This window comes from Haliotis rufescens, unplaced genomic scaffold, assembly GCF_023055435.1.
Source record: "Haliotis rufescens isolate VD_foot unplaced genomic scaffold, xgHalRufe1.0.p SCAF_3, whole genome shotgun sequence".
NCBI lineage: Eukaryota > Metazoa > Mollusca > Gastropoda > Lepetellida > Haliotidae > Haliotis > Haliotis rufescens.
The window spans coordinates 3,016,620-3,026,545 of NW_025964001.1; the positions used below are offsets into that span (position 1 = coordinate 3,016,620).

At 44.1% G+C, this 9,926-nt stretch overlaps 1 protein-coding gene across 3 annotated transcripts in view; it reads right to left on the minus strand.

The window, feature by feature from the left end:
- The window catches only part of LOC124131900 (thyroid adenoma-associated protein homolog), a 48,687-nt gene extending 38,792 nt beyond the window's left edge, over window positions 1-9,895 (minus strand). The window contains exons 1-5 of one of the 3 annotated variants that reach the window (XM_046495421.2): window positions 9,793-9,895; window positions 9,548-9,629; window positions 8,184-8,237; window positions 7,448-7,610; window positions 6,618-6,717 (exon numbers count right to left, since the gene is read on the minus strand). In XM_046495421.2, the coding sequence (XP_046351377.2) occupies window positions 6,618-6,717; window positions 7,448-7,610; window positions 8,184-8,230 (310 nt within the window). In that variant the 5' untranslated portion in view covers window positions 8,231-8,237; window positions 9,548-9,629; window positions 9,793-9,895. Of the gene's footprint in view, window positions 1-6,617; window positions 6,718-7,447; window positions 7,611-8,183; window positions 8,238-9,547; window positions 9,630-9,762 lie in introns of all 3 variants that reach the window. The other 2 variants (XM_046495422.2, XM_046495420.2) reach the window with 2 other exon arrangements.
- Between the last annotated feature and the right edge of the window lie 31 nt (window positions 9,896-9,926).

Here is a 9,926-nt window from a genome sequence, read left to right on the forward strand (position 1 = left end):
CCCACGCCAACTTCGTTGGGCGGGGGATAATAAGTGTTTTTTTAAAAGCGTATTGCAGTATACCAGTAATACTGTGCATTCCTAACGTGTATTAGGTGCTCTAATCTGATTACCAAGGCCATGTTATGGGAAACAGATGTCAGCAAACATTCAATACAGCTCTTAATATTGTTGATTGTGGGTACAAAACAAATCAGTAGCCCTTTGTTATGAAGCAGGAGATACTAATACCACAGGTTTCAAACCAATGGATTCATCCTCTGCTCCCCACATCCGACACAGTCATTGTGGACAACTAATCCCAACCTGATCCCTGTGGGACACGAACTGTACCTTTTAAAAATTAAGTGAATGTTGTTTAATGCCTCAGTCTGCAATATATCACAGCAACCTCAAGTTGTGACCAGACAAAAACAGTAACTGAGTGAGTGAATGAGTTAGGTTTAACAACACTGCTTTTAACAGTATTCCAGTCATGTCATAAAGTGTCAGCTTCATGTGGGAAGAAAGCCCAAATTGATGCAGGTATCAGACGTTTACCACTTTGGTGAAACCCACTAGCACAGGTATGGTGCTGACAAACCTGGAAATATTATCAGGGCGAATCGGGATTCGATTCCACGATCATAGGTTTCTGGCGTGCCCAAGGGATGCAACTCTGTACAACGAATTGCGGCGCCTCAGACATCTGGCCCAGCTGACCCCCTGAGAGCATGAACGGAGGACCTGTTCTGACTAGGAATCCTGACAAGCAACAGCCATTGAGGACCTGTTCTGACCAGGAATCCTCACAAGGATGTGCCATTGAGGACCTGTTCTGACCTGGAATCCTCACAAGGATGTGCCATTGAGGACCTGTTCTGACAAGGATGAGCCATTAAGGACCTGTTCTGACCAGGAATCCTGACAAGCATGAGCCACGAAGGACCTGTTCTGACCAGGAATCCTCACAAGCATGAGCCCTTAAGGGCCTGTTCTGACCAGGAATCCTGACAAGGATGAGCCATTGAGGACCTGTTCTGACCAGGAATCCTGACAAGCATGAGCCACGAAGGACCTGTTCTGACCAGGAATCCTGACAAGGATGAGCCATTAAGAACCTGTTCTGACCAGGAATCCTCACAAGGATGTGCCATTGAGGACCTGTTCTGACCAGGATGAGCCTCGAAGGACCCGTTCTGAACAGGAATCCTGACAAGGATGAGCCATTAAGGACCTGTTCTGACCTGGAATCCTGACAAGCATGAGCCACGAAGGACCTGTTCTGACCAGGAATCCTCACAAGCATGAGCCCTTAAGGGCCTGTTCTGACCAGGAATCCTGACAAGGATGAGCCATTGAGGACCTGTTCTGACCAGGAATCCTGACAAGCATGAGCCACGAAGGACCTGTTCTGACCAGGAATTCTGACAAGGATGAGCCATTGAGGACCTGTTCTGACCAGGAATCCAGACAAGGATGAGCCATTGAGGACCTGTTCTGACCAGGAATCCTGACATGGATGAGCCATTAAGAACCTGTTCTGACCTGGAATCCTCACAAGCATGAGCCTTTGAGGACCTGTTCTGACCAGGAATCCTGACAAGGATGAGCCATTGAGGACCTGTTCTGACTAGGAATCATGACAAGCATCAGCCACTGAGGACCTGTTCTGACCTGGAATCCTGACAAGGATGTGCTATGGAGGACCTGCTCTGACCAGGAATCCTGACACGGATGAGTCCTCACAAGCATGAGCCATTGAGGACCTGTTCTGACCAGGAATCCTGACAAGGTTTTACCATTGAGGACCTGTTCTGACCAGGAATCCTGACACGGATGAGCCATTAAGAACCTGTTCTGACCTGGAATCCTCACAAGCATCAGCCATTGAGGACCTGTTCTGACCAGGAATCCTGACAAGGATGTGCCATTGAGGACCTGTTCTGACCAGGAATCCTGACAAGGACTGCCATTGAGGACCTGTTCTGACAAGAAATCCTGACAAGTATGAGCCATTAAGGACCTGTTCTGACCAGGAATCCTGACAAGCATGAGCCATTGAGGACCTGTTCTGACCAGGAATCCTGACACGGATGTGCCATTGAGGACCTGTTCTGACCAGGATTCCTGACAAGGATTTGCCATTAAGGACCTGTTCTGACCAGGAATCCTGACAAGGATGAGCCATTAAGGACCTGTTCTGACCAGGAATCCTCACAAGCATGAGCCATGGAGGGCCTGTTCTGACTAGGAATCCTGACAAGGATGAGCCATTGAGGACCTGTTCTGACCAGGAATCCTGACTGGGTTGAGCCATTAAGAACCTGTTCTGACCTGGAATCCTCACAAGCATGAGCCATTGAGGACCTGTTCTGACCTGGAATCCTGACAAGGATTTGCCATTAAGGACCTGTTCTGACCTGAAATCCTGACAAGGATGAGCCATTGAGGGCCTGTTCTGACCTGGAATCCTGACAAGCATGAGCCATTAAGGACCTGTTCTGACCAGGAATCCTGACAAGGATGTGCCATTGGGGATCTGTTCTGACCAGGAATCCTGACAAGGATTCGCCATTAAGGACCTGTTCTGACCAGGAATCTTGACACGGATGTGCCATTAAGGACCTGTTCTGACCAGGAATCCTGACACGGGTGTGCCATTAAGAACCTGTTCTGACCAGGAATCCTGACAAGGATGTGCCATTGAGGACCTGTTCTGACCTGGAATCCTGACAAGGATGAGCCATTGAGGGCCTGTTCTGACCTGGAATCCTGACAAGCATGAGCCATTAAGGACCTGTTCTGACCAGGAATCCTGACAAGGATGTGCCATTGGGGATCTGTTCTGACCAGGAATCCTGACAAGGATTCGCCATTAAGGACCTGTTCTGACCAGGAATCTTGACACGGATGTGCCATTAAGGACCTGTTCTGACCAGGAATCCTGACACGGGTGTGCCATTAAGAACCTGTTCTGACCAGGAATCCTGACAAGGATGTGCCATTGAGGACCTGTTCTGACCAGGAATCTTGATAAGGATTTGCCATTAAGGACCTGTTCTGACCTGGATTCCTGACACGGATGTGCCATTAAGAACCTGTTCTGACCTGGAATCCTCACAAGCATGAGCCATTGAGGACCTGTTCTGACTAGGAATCATGACAAGCATGAGCCATTAAGGACCTGTTCTGACCAGGAATCCAGACAAGGATGAGCCATTGAGGACTTGTTCTGACCTGGAATCCTGACAAGGATGAGCCATTGAGGGCCTGTTCTGACCTGGAATCCTGACAAGTATGAGCCATTTCCTGCTCTGACCAGGAAGCCTGACAAGGATGAGCCATTGAGGACCTGTTCTGACCTGGAATCCTGACAAGGATGAGCCATGGAGGGCCTGTTCTGACTAGGAATCCTGACAAGGATGAGCCATTGAGGACCTGTTCTGACCAGGAATCCTGACATGGATGAGCCATTAAGAACCTGTTCTGACCTGGAATCCTCACAAGCATGAGCCATTGAGGACCTGTTCTGACCTGGAATCCTGACAAGGATTTGCCATTAAGGACCTGTTCTGACCTGGAATCCTGACAAGCATGAGCCATTAAGGACCTGTTCTGACCAGGAATCCTGACAAGGATGTGCCATTGGGGATCTGTTCTGACCAGGAATCCTCACAAGGATGTGCCATTGGGGATCTGTTCTGACCAGGAATCCTGACAAGGATGAGCCATTAAGGACCTGTTCTGACCTGGATTCCTGACACGGATGTGCCATTAAGAACCTGTTCTGACCTGGAATCCTCACAAGCATGAGCCATTGAGGACCTGTTCTGACCTGGAATCCTGACAAGCATGAGCCATTAAGGACCTGTTCTGACCAGGAATCCTGACAAGGATGAGCCATTGAGGGCCTGTTGTGACCTGGAATCCTGACAAGTATGAGCCATTTCCTGCTCTGACCAGGAATCCTGACAAGGATGAGCCATTGAGGACCTGTTCTGACCTGGAATCCTGACAAGTATGAGCCATTGAGGACTTGTTCTGACCAGGAATCCTCACAAGCATGAGCCATTAAGGACCTGTTCTGACCAGGAATCCAGACAAGGATGAGCCATTAAAAGGACCTGTTCTGACCAGGAATCCTGACAAGCATGAGCCATGAGGAACCTGTTCTGACCAGGAATCCTAACAAGGATGTGCCATTGAGGACCTGTTCTGAGCAGGAATCCTGACACGGATGTGCCATTGAGGACCTGTTCTGAGCAGGAATCCTGACAAGGATGAGCCATTGAGGACCTGTTCTGACCTGGAATCCTGACAAGGATGAGCCATGGAGGACCTGTTCTGACCAGGAATCCTGACACAGATGAGCCATTGAGGACCTGTTCTGACCTGGAATCCTGACAAGGATTAGTGAAAACCACCTTATCCCCATTTTATCAGCTCTTTCTAGCGGCACTTATCGATTAGGAAACTGGACAGATAGAGATGTTCTTCCACCCCTGCGCTCAGTGATGACTGATAAAAACTTGTACTCTCTCTATGATTCCAACACAATAAGTACATAGGAAATGCACTATCGAAAATATATGCTCATTTATTTGAAGGCAAGTGTTTCAGGAAGCAAACCATATTGCAGTTTCCATGGGATTACGATACATTATGGCAGGGCTGTTACTGAGGGATGTTCCAAATTGGGAATCTATTAAGAAAACACTATGAACAGTCCATAGGCTCTGTGTAGCAACAAGTCACTATCAAAATTGTTTTTTGGCAGCAGTACAGAGATACTACTACTGCAGCTAACACTCCCTAAAACCTTATTTTCTCAGCTCTTTCCAAAGGCAGGGAGCACCTATTCTGACCCACATTATCAGTGGTGAGCAATATGTTAGACAGCAATATGCCAGACAGAAATATGTCAGACAGTAATATGTGAGTCAGCAATATGTCAGACAGCAATATGCCAGACAGAAATATGTCAGACAGCGACATATGAGTCAGCAATATGTCAGACAGCAATATGTCAGACAGTAATATGTGAGTCAGAAATCTGTCAGACAGCAATATGTGAGTCAGCAATATGTCAGACAGTAATATGTGAGTCGGCAATATGTCAGACAGTAATATGCGAGTCAGCAATATGTCAGACAGCAACATGTGAGTCCGCAACATGTGAGTCAGCAATATGTCCAACAGGAATATGTAACTCAGTAGCACGTGAGTCAGCAATATGTCCGACAGGAATATGTAAATCAGCAGCACGTGAGTTAGCAATATGTCAGTCAGCATTATGTCAGACAGCAATATGTGAGTCAGCAATATGTCAGACAGCAATATGTGAGTCAGCAATATGTCAGACAGCAACATGTGAGTCCGCAACATGTGAGTCAGCAATATGTCCGACAGCAATATGTCCGACAGGAATATGTAAGTCAGCAGCACGTGAGTCAGCAATATGTCAGTCAGCATTATGTCAGACAGCAATATGTGAGTCGGCAATATGTCAGACAGCATACAGTGACATGTCAGTCAGCAATATGTCAGACAGTGACATGTCAGACAGCAATATGTCAGTCAGCATTATGTCAGACAGCAATATGTCAGTCAGCATTATGTCAGACAGCAATATGTGAGTTAGCACAGTGTGCCTGTGTCCAGTCAGTGACCAGGTGTGCAAATCTCTCCCCTCTGAGTGGAATGGGGGGGGGGGGCATTACATGACACTAATACAGCTACATCCCACGTGAGAGTCCGGCTTCTCAGGTGGTCAGTCAGTCGGTGGTAATCCTGTAAGCAGCCATGGCTGTATTAGCTGTCTATTATTGGGTGGTGGGGAAACATTCTTCCCTGGAATCCCCCTGGGGTGAGATAAGGTAAGGAAGGGGATTTAGGATTACTCTAACATCAGTAATACTCAGCGTAAAACTTTACCAGCCATTCTTGTGAACAGAAAATGTATACATGTATATGATTAACTTCAATAAGGCAAAAATTACAATAGAATTACAATGTCATTATCTTCAAGTGTACATTAAATAATCATGCAGTTTAATTAAATCATGTCAATTAACTTTTGTCATTTAACTTTTGAGGTCACATAATTTATTAACCATTGAAAGAGTGAGTGAGTGAGTATGGTTTTACGCCGCTTTTAGCAATATTCCAGCAATATCACGGCGGGGGACACCAGAAATGGGCTTCACACATTGTACCCATGTCGGGAATCGAACCCGGGTCTTCGGCGTGACGAGCGAACGCTTTAACCACTAGGCTACCCGACCGCCCCTAACCATTGAAAGAGAATGAGTGAGTGCATGTAACATTTGTCTGTCTGTTGTTAACATTGCACTCAGCAATATTCCAGCTATATATTGGTCTGTAAATTGAGTCTGGACCAGACCATCCACTGACTGAAATCATGAGCATCGATCTATGCAACTGAGATACAATGACATGCATCAACAAGTCAGTGATCCTGACCATGCATCAACAAGTCAGTGATCCTGACCACCCGATCCCATTAGTCACCTCTTACGACAGGCATAGTCGCCATTAAGTACAAGGATGGGTTGCTGAAGACCAATTCTAACCTATGAGAAATATTCAGGTAACAGCTGAAAGAAGGTTTCTACCTTTGTGCAGTAAACCAGTGTTTGTCAGCAGTTCCTGCACTCTGACAGTCATCTGAGACTCAACCACTGGCGCCATGGAAGGCGGAACACTGCTCAGAACCTATTGTAAACAAAAATACACCATTATCTTCAGTTACCTGTAATTTGTCAGCTGTCTGATAGGCAAGTGAGGGAGTTTACATTAACTATACTGTATCCAGAATTTCAAGTTTATAACCAGTTTAACTAAAATACATATAGAAATCCAACTGTGAACCAGGTGGAAAACATTTACCACAAGCACTGGCATTGTCTTGACAAAATCAGGGTCAAAATCCACCAAATCTCGGATTCAAAACCAACAATCAGTTAATCATTACAATTACAGCAAAGGGACACAACTCTTCAAAATGAGTTGCGACACCTTGAGTGAGTGAGTGAGTGAGTTTTGGTTTTACGCCGCTTTTAGCAATATTCAAGCAATATCACGGCGGGGGACACCAGAAATGGGCTTCACACATTGTACCCATGTCAGGATTCGAACCTGGGTCTTCGTCGTGACGAGCGAACGCTTTAACCACTAGCCTACCCGACCGCCCCTGCGACACCTTGAACCACAGGGCTACTTGTGGCCTAGACTGGTGGCTGTCAAAATACACTCATCCAATAAAATAACTGAAACTAATCATTCAATTATTAAAATTATTTTGGAACTTGAAATAATATGATCGATCACCTGATATTCAGATCTTTTCATTTTAATGGAAATATAACCAGTGCCAAAGTAAACAATTCAAAGTAAAAATAGAAACAGAAACGTTACATATCGAAAATAACTGACAAAGCCGTGCCTTTTCAATTTGTTTGGACAGTTTTGAACATCCCAGACATGTGAAGTAGGTGTCCACAAGATGAGTGACCAGCTGAACCCCTTCAGAGCCGGGCTGCTGCAACGCGGTTCCCATCTCCCCCAGTCTGGACACCAGCGTCGGAAGATGACCACGCCCATGTTCACTAGACACACATGATGTTGTATTCACAATAACAAAGTATTATTTATGTTTCAAAATGAATATTTAATGTCTTAAGAGCACAGTGTTCTATTCATAAGTAATAGCGGCATGTTACATGAGTCATATGAAGTTCCATTGTACAACAAAAACATCATGAATTATGTCATTTTTCTCAGTTTGTACTTGAAAGATTCCCAAGGGACAGAAAAGAAATATCATTGACCTGTTGAATACACAACCCGACAGCATTGTGCTGATGATGAAATCCAAACCAATCTGGACCATCCATCTTGCATCATATCATGCTTTCTTTGTTGTTGTTGTTGTTTAATTGCACTCAGCAATATTCCAGCTATATGAATTCAGTATGTAAATATTCAGGTCTAGACCAGACTATCCAGTGACCGACTTCATGAGCATCATCTGCACATTTGGGATACGATGTCATACATCAACCAAGTCTGATAGTCAGATCACACGATCACATTAGTCGCCTCTTACGACAAGCATGGGTTGCTGAAGACAAATAATAATATCATCATCACTGTAATAAAACAGGAAGAATTGTACTTACCTGAACAAACACAGGTCCTGGAGCAGAGATCTACACCTCTTGTCCATGACTGCTCTGAAAAGTGAGTTTCAAAATTGTCTACATCTTTCATGTGTAGATGCCAGATTTGTTTAGCTTGTACCAACACTCCACAAAAACAGCCAATCTAGATACGAAAATAGCTCAAAAGCTCAAACTAGCTTCAATTACGTCTTTGTTCTTTGATAGAGTCTGATGGAGGTCTGTAAATTAAGTATGTACCAGACAAACCAATCATTGACAACAGGAGAAACGACTATGCTTCCAAGACACAATCAGTCAGATCACACACTGAACTATCAGAGTGAATAGTCAATTATAATAAATCAGTTTATCTATTAACGTCAATGTATTGGCAGTATTCCTTTTATTTTTTTTCCTGCAAAGCCTAAATTGGAAAAGTGATGTGATTTACTGTATTGAATAAGGTCAATTTTTACTTAAAGGAGTTGGTTTAGTTTTACACCGCTTTGATCAGTATTTCAGCTATATCACGGTTATCAGCTGAAGTTAGATGAAAGCCCAAAGTGATGCAGGTCTTAGCTGTTTTGCGAAACCTACGGGCAAGGGTATTGGAGTCATAGCTGTCTGGCATGCCTAATGGATGCAACTGCATAGCAAGTTGTAGTGCTGTCAACTTGATTTACCTAGATTCATCTAGACTTGGCCAACCACGCTCCCTTTTACCTAAGTGAGCTGAAGTACGTGTACACTCATGTGATTGGGACACTGACCGACGGAATACACATGCACACACCCTAATTGCTGAGTGATTTAAGGGACAATTATATAATTACACCACAAAACACTAAATGGTGTTAATTGGGATGAACTCATTAAGAAAGGCGATACTATAATCCTGGAATCCACTGAGAGTTGATGCTTTACATATGAAATATTGGAGTCACATGTGATATTGTTGGGGTTGTCTTCTGGAAGCTTAAGTTTTCTTTCAAATGATTTAACCCAGTTTGTCTCATAGTCTGGGTAACCTCCTATATTTCCAATGACCCAGTGGAATGTATTTTGAAAATCATTTTATTGAAACATAACTGGTAAATCAAGTTGTCAGCATCACTTTGAGACTGCTTCATTGTTTAGACTCATTCAAATGTCTTATGTCACAACTGGTTATCACATTTTGAAAACAAGAAACACTTTCGCATATATGTTTTACACATATTTATCACTACCTTAGTAAAGTACAGATTCTAGTATCAATATGGGAAATGCGGGATTCAACCCAAAAATTGTACAAGAATATGTCCCTTATAACGAAAGAAGTGATATCCCAAATAACATTTGTAACATTTGACACCTTTCTAAATGCTATTGTGTGTTCATACCTTTCGCATAGGTTACTAATTACACAGAGGCGTCAGACCGTGACGGCGAATACACCTTTGCATCATTGGCCTACAGCCTGATCTGTTTTTAATAACAATGAAAAGATTTTTATTCACTCAGACAAGACGGGTATCTCTTGCCATTTCACATTCTTGTGTCTTAGCTTTATGTCAATTATTTATGCGACATATTCTGAAAGCAGATATTATCTTACGATGTCCGTAAAACTGTGATCCTAGCTCACATTAAGTTAGGATGTCTTGCAAATATCTTTATCACATGTTTTCACTCGAGAAACAACACGGCGATAACAACCACCGATGACACGCACATGTTGACCTCAACCGGGTCACGGACACAGCGCCCTCTGTGGGATAC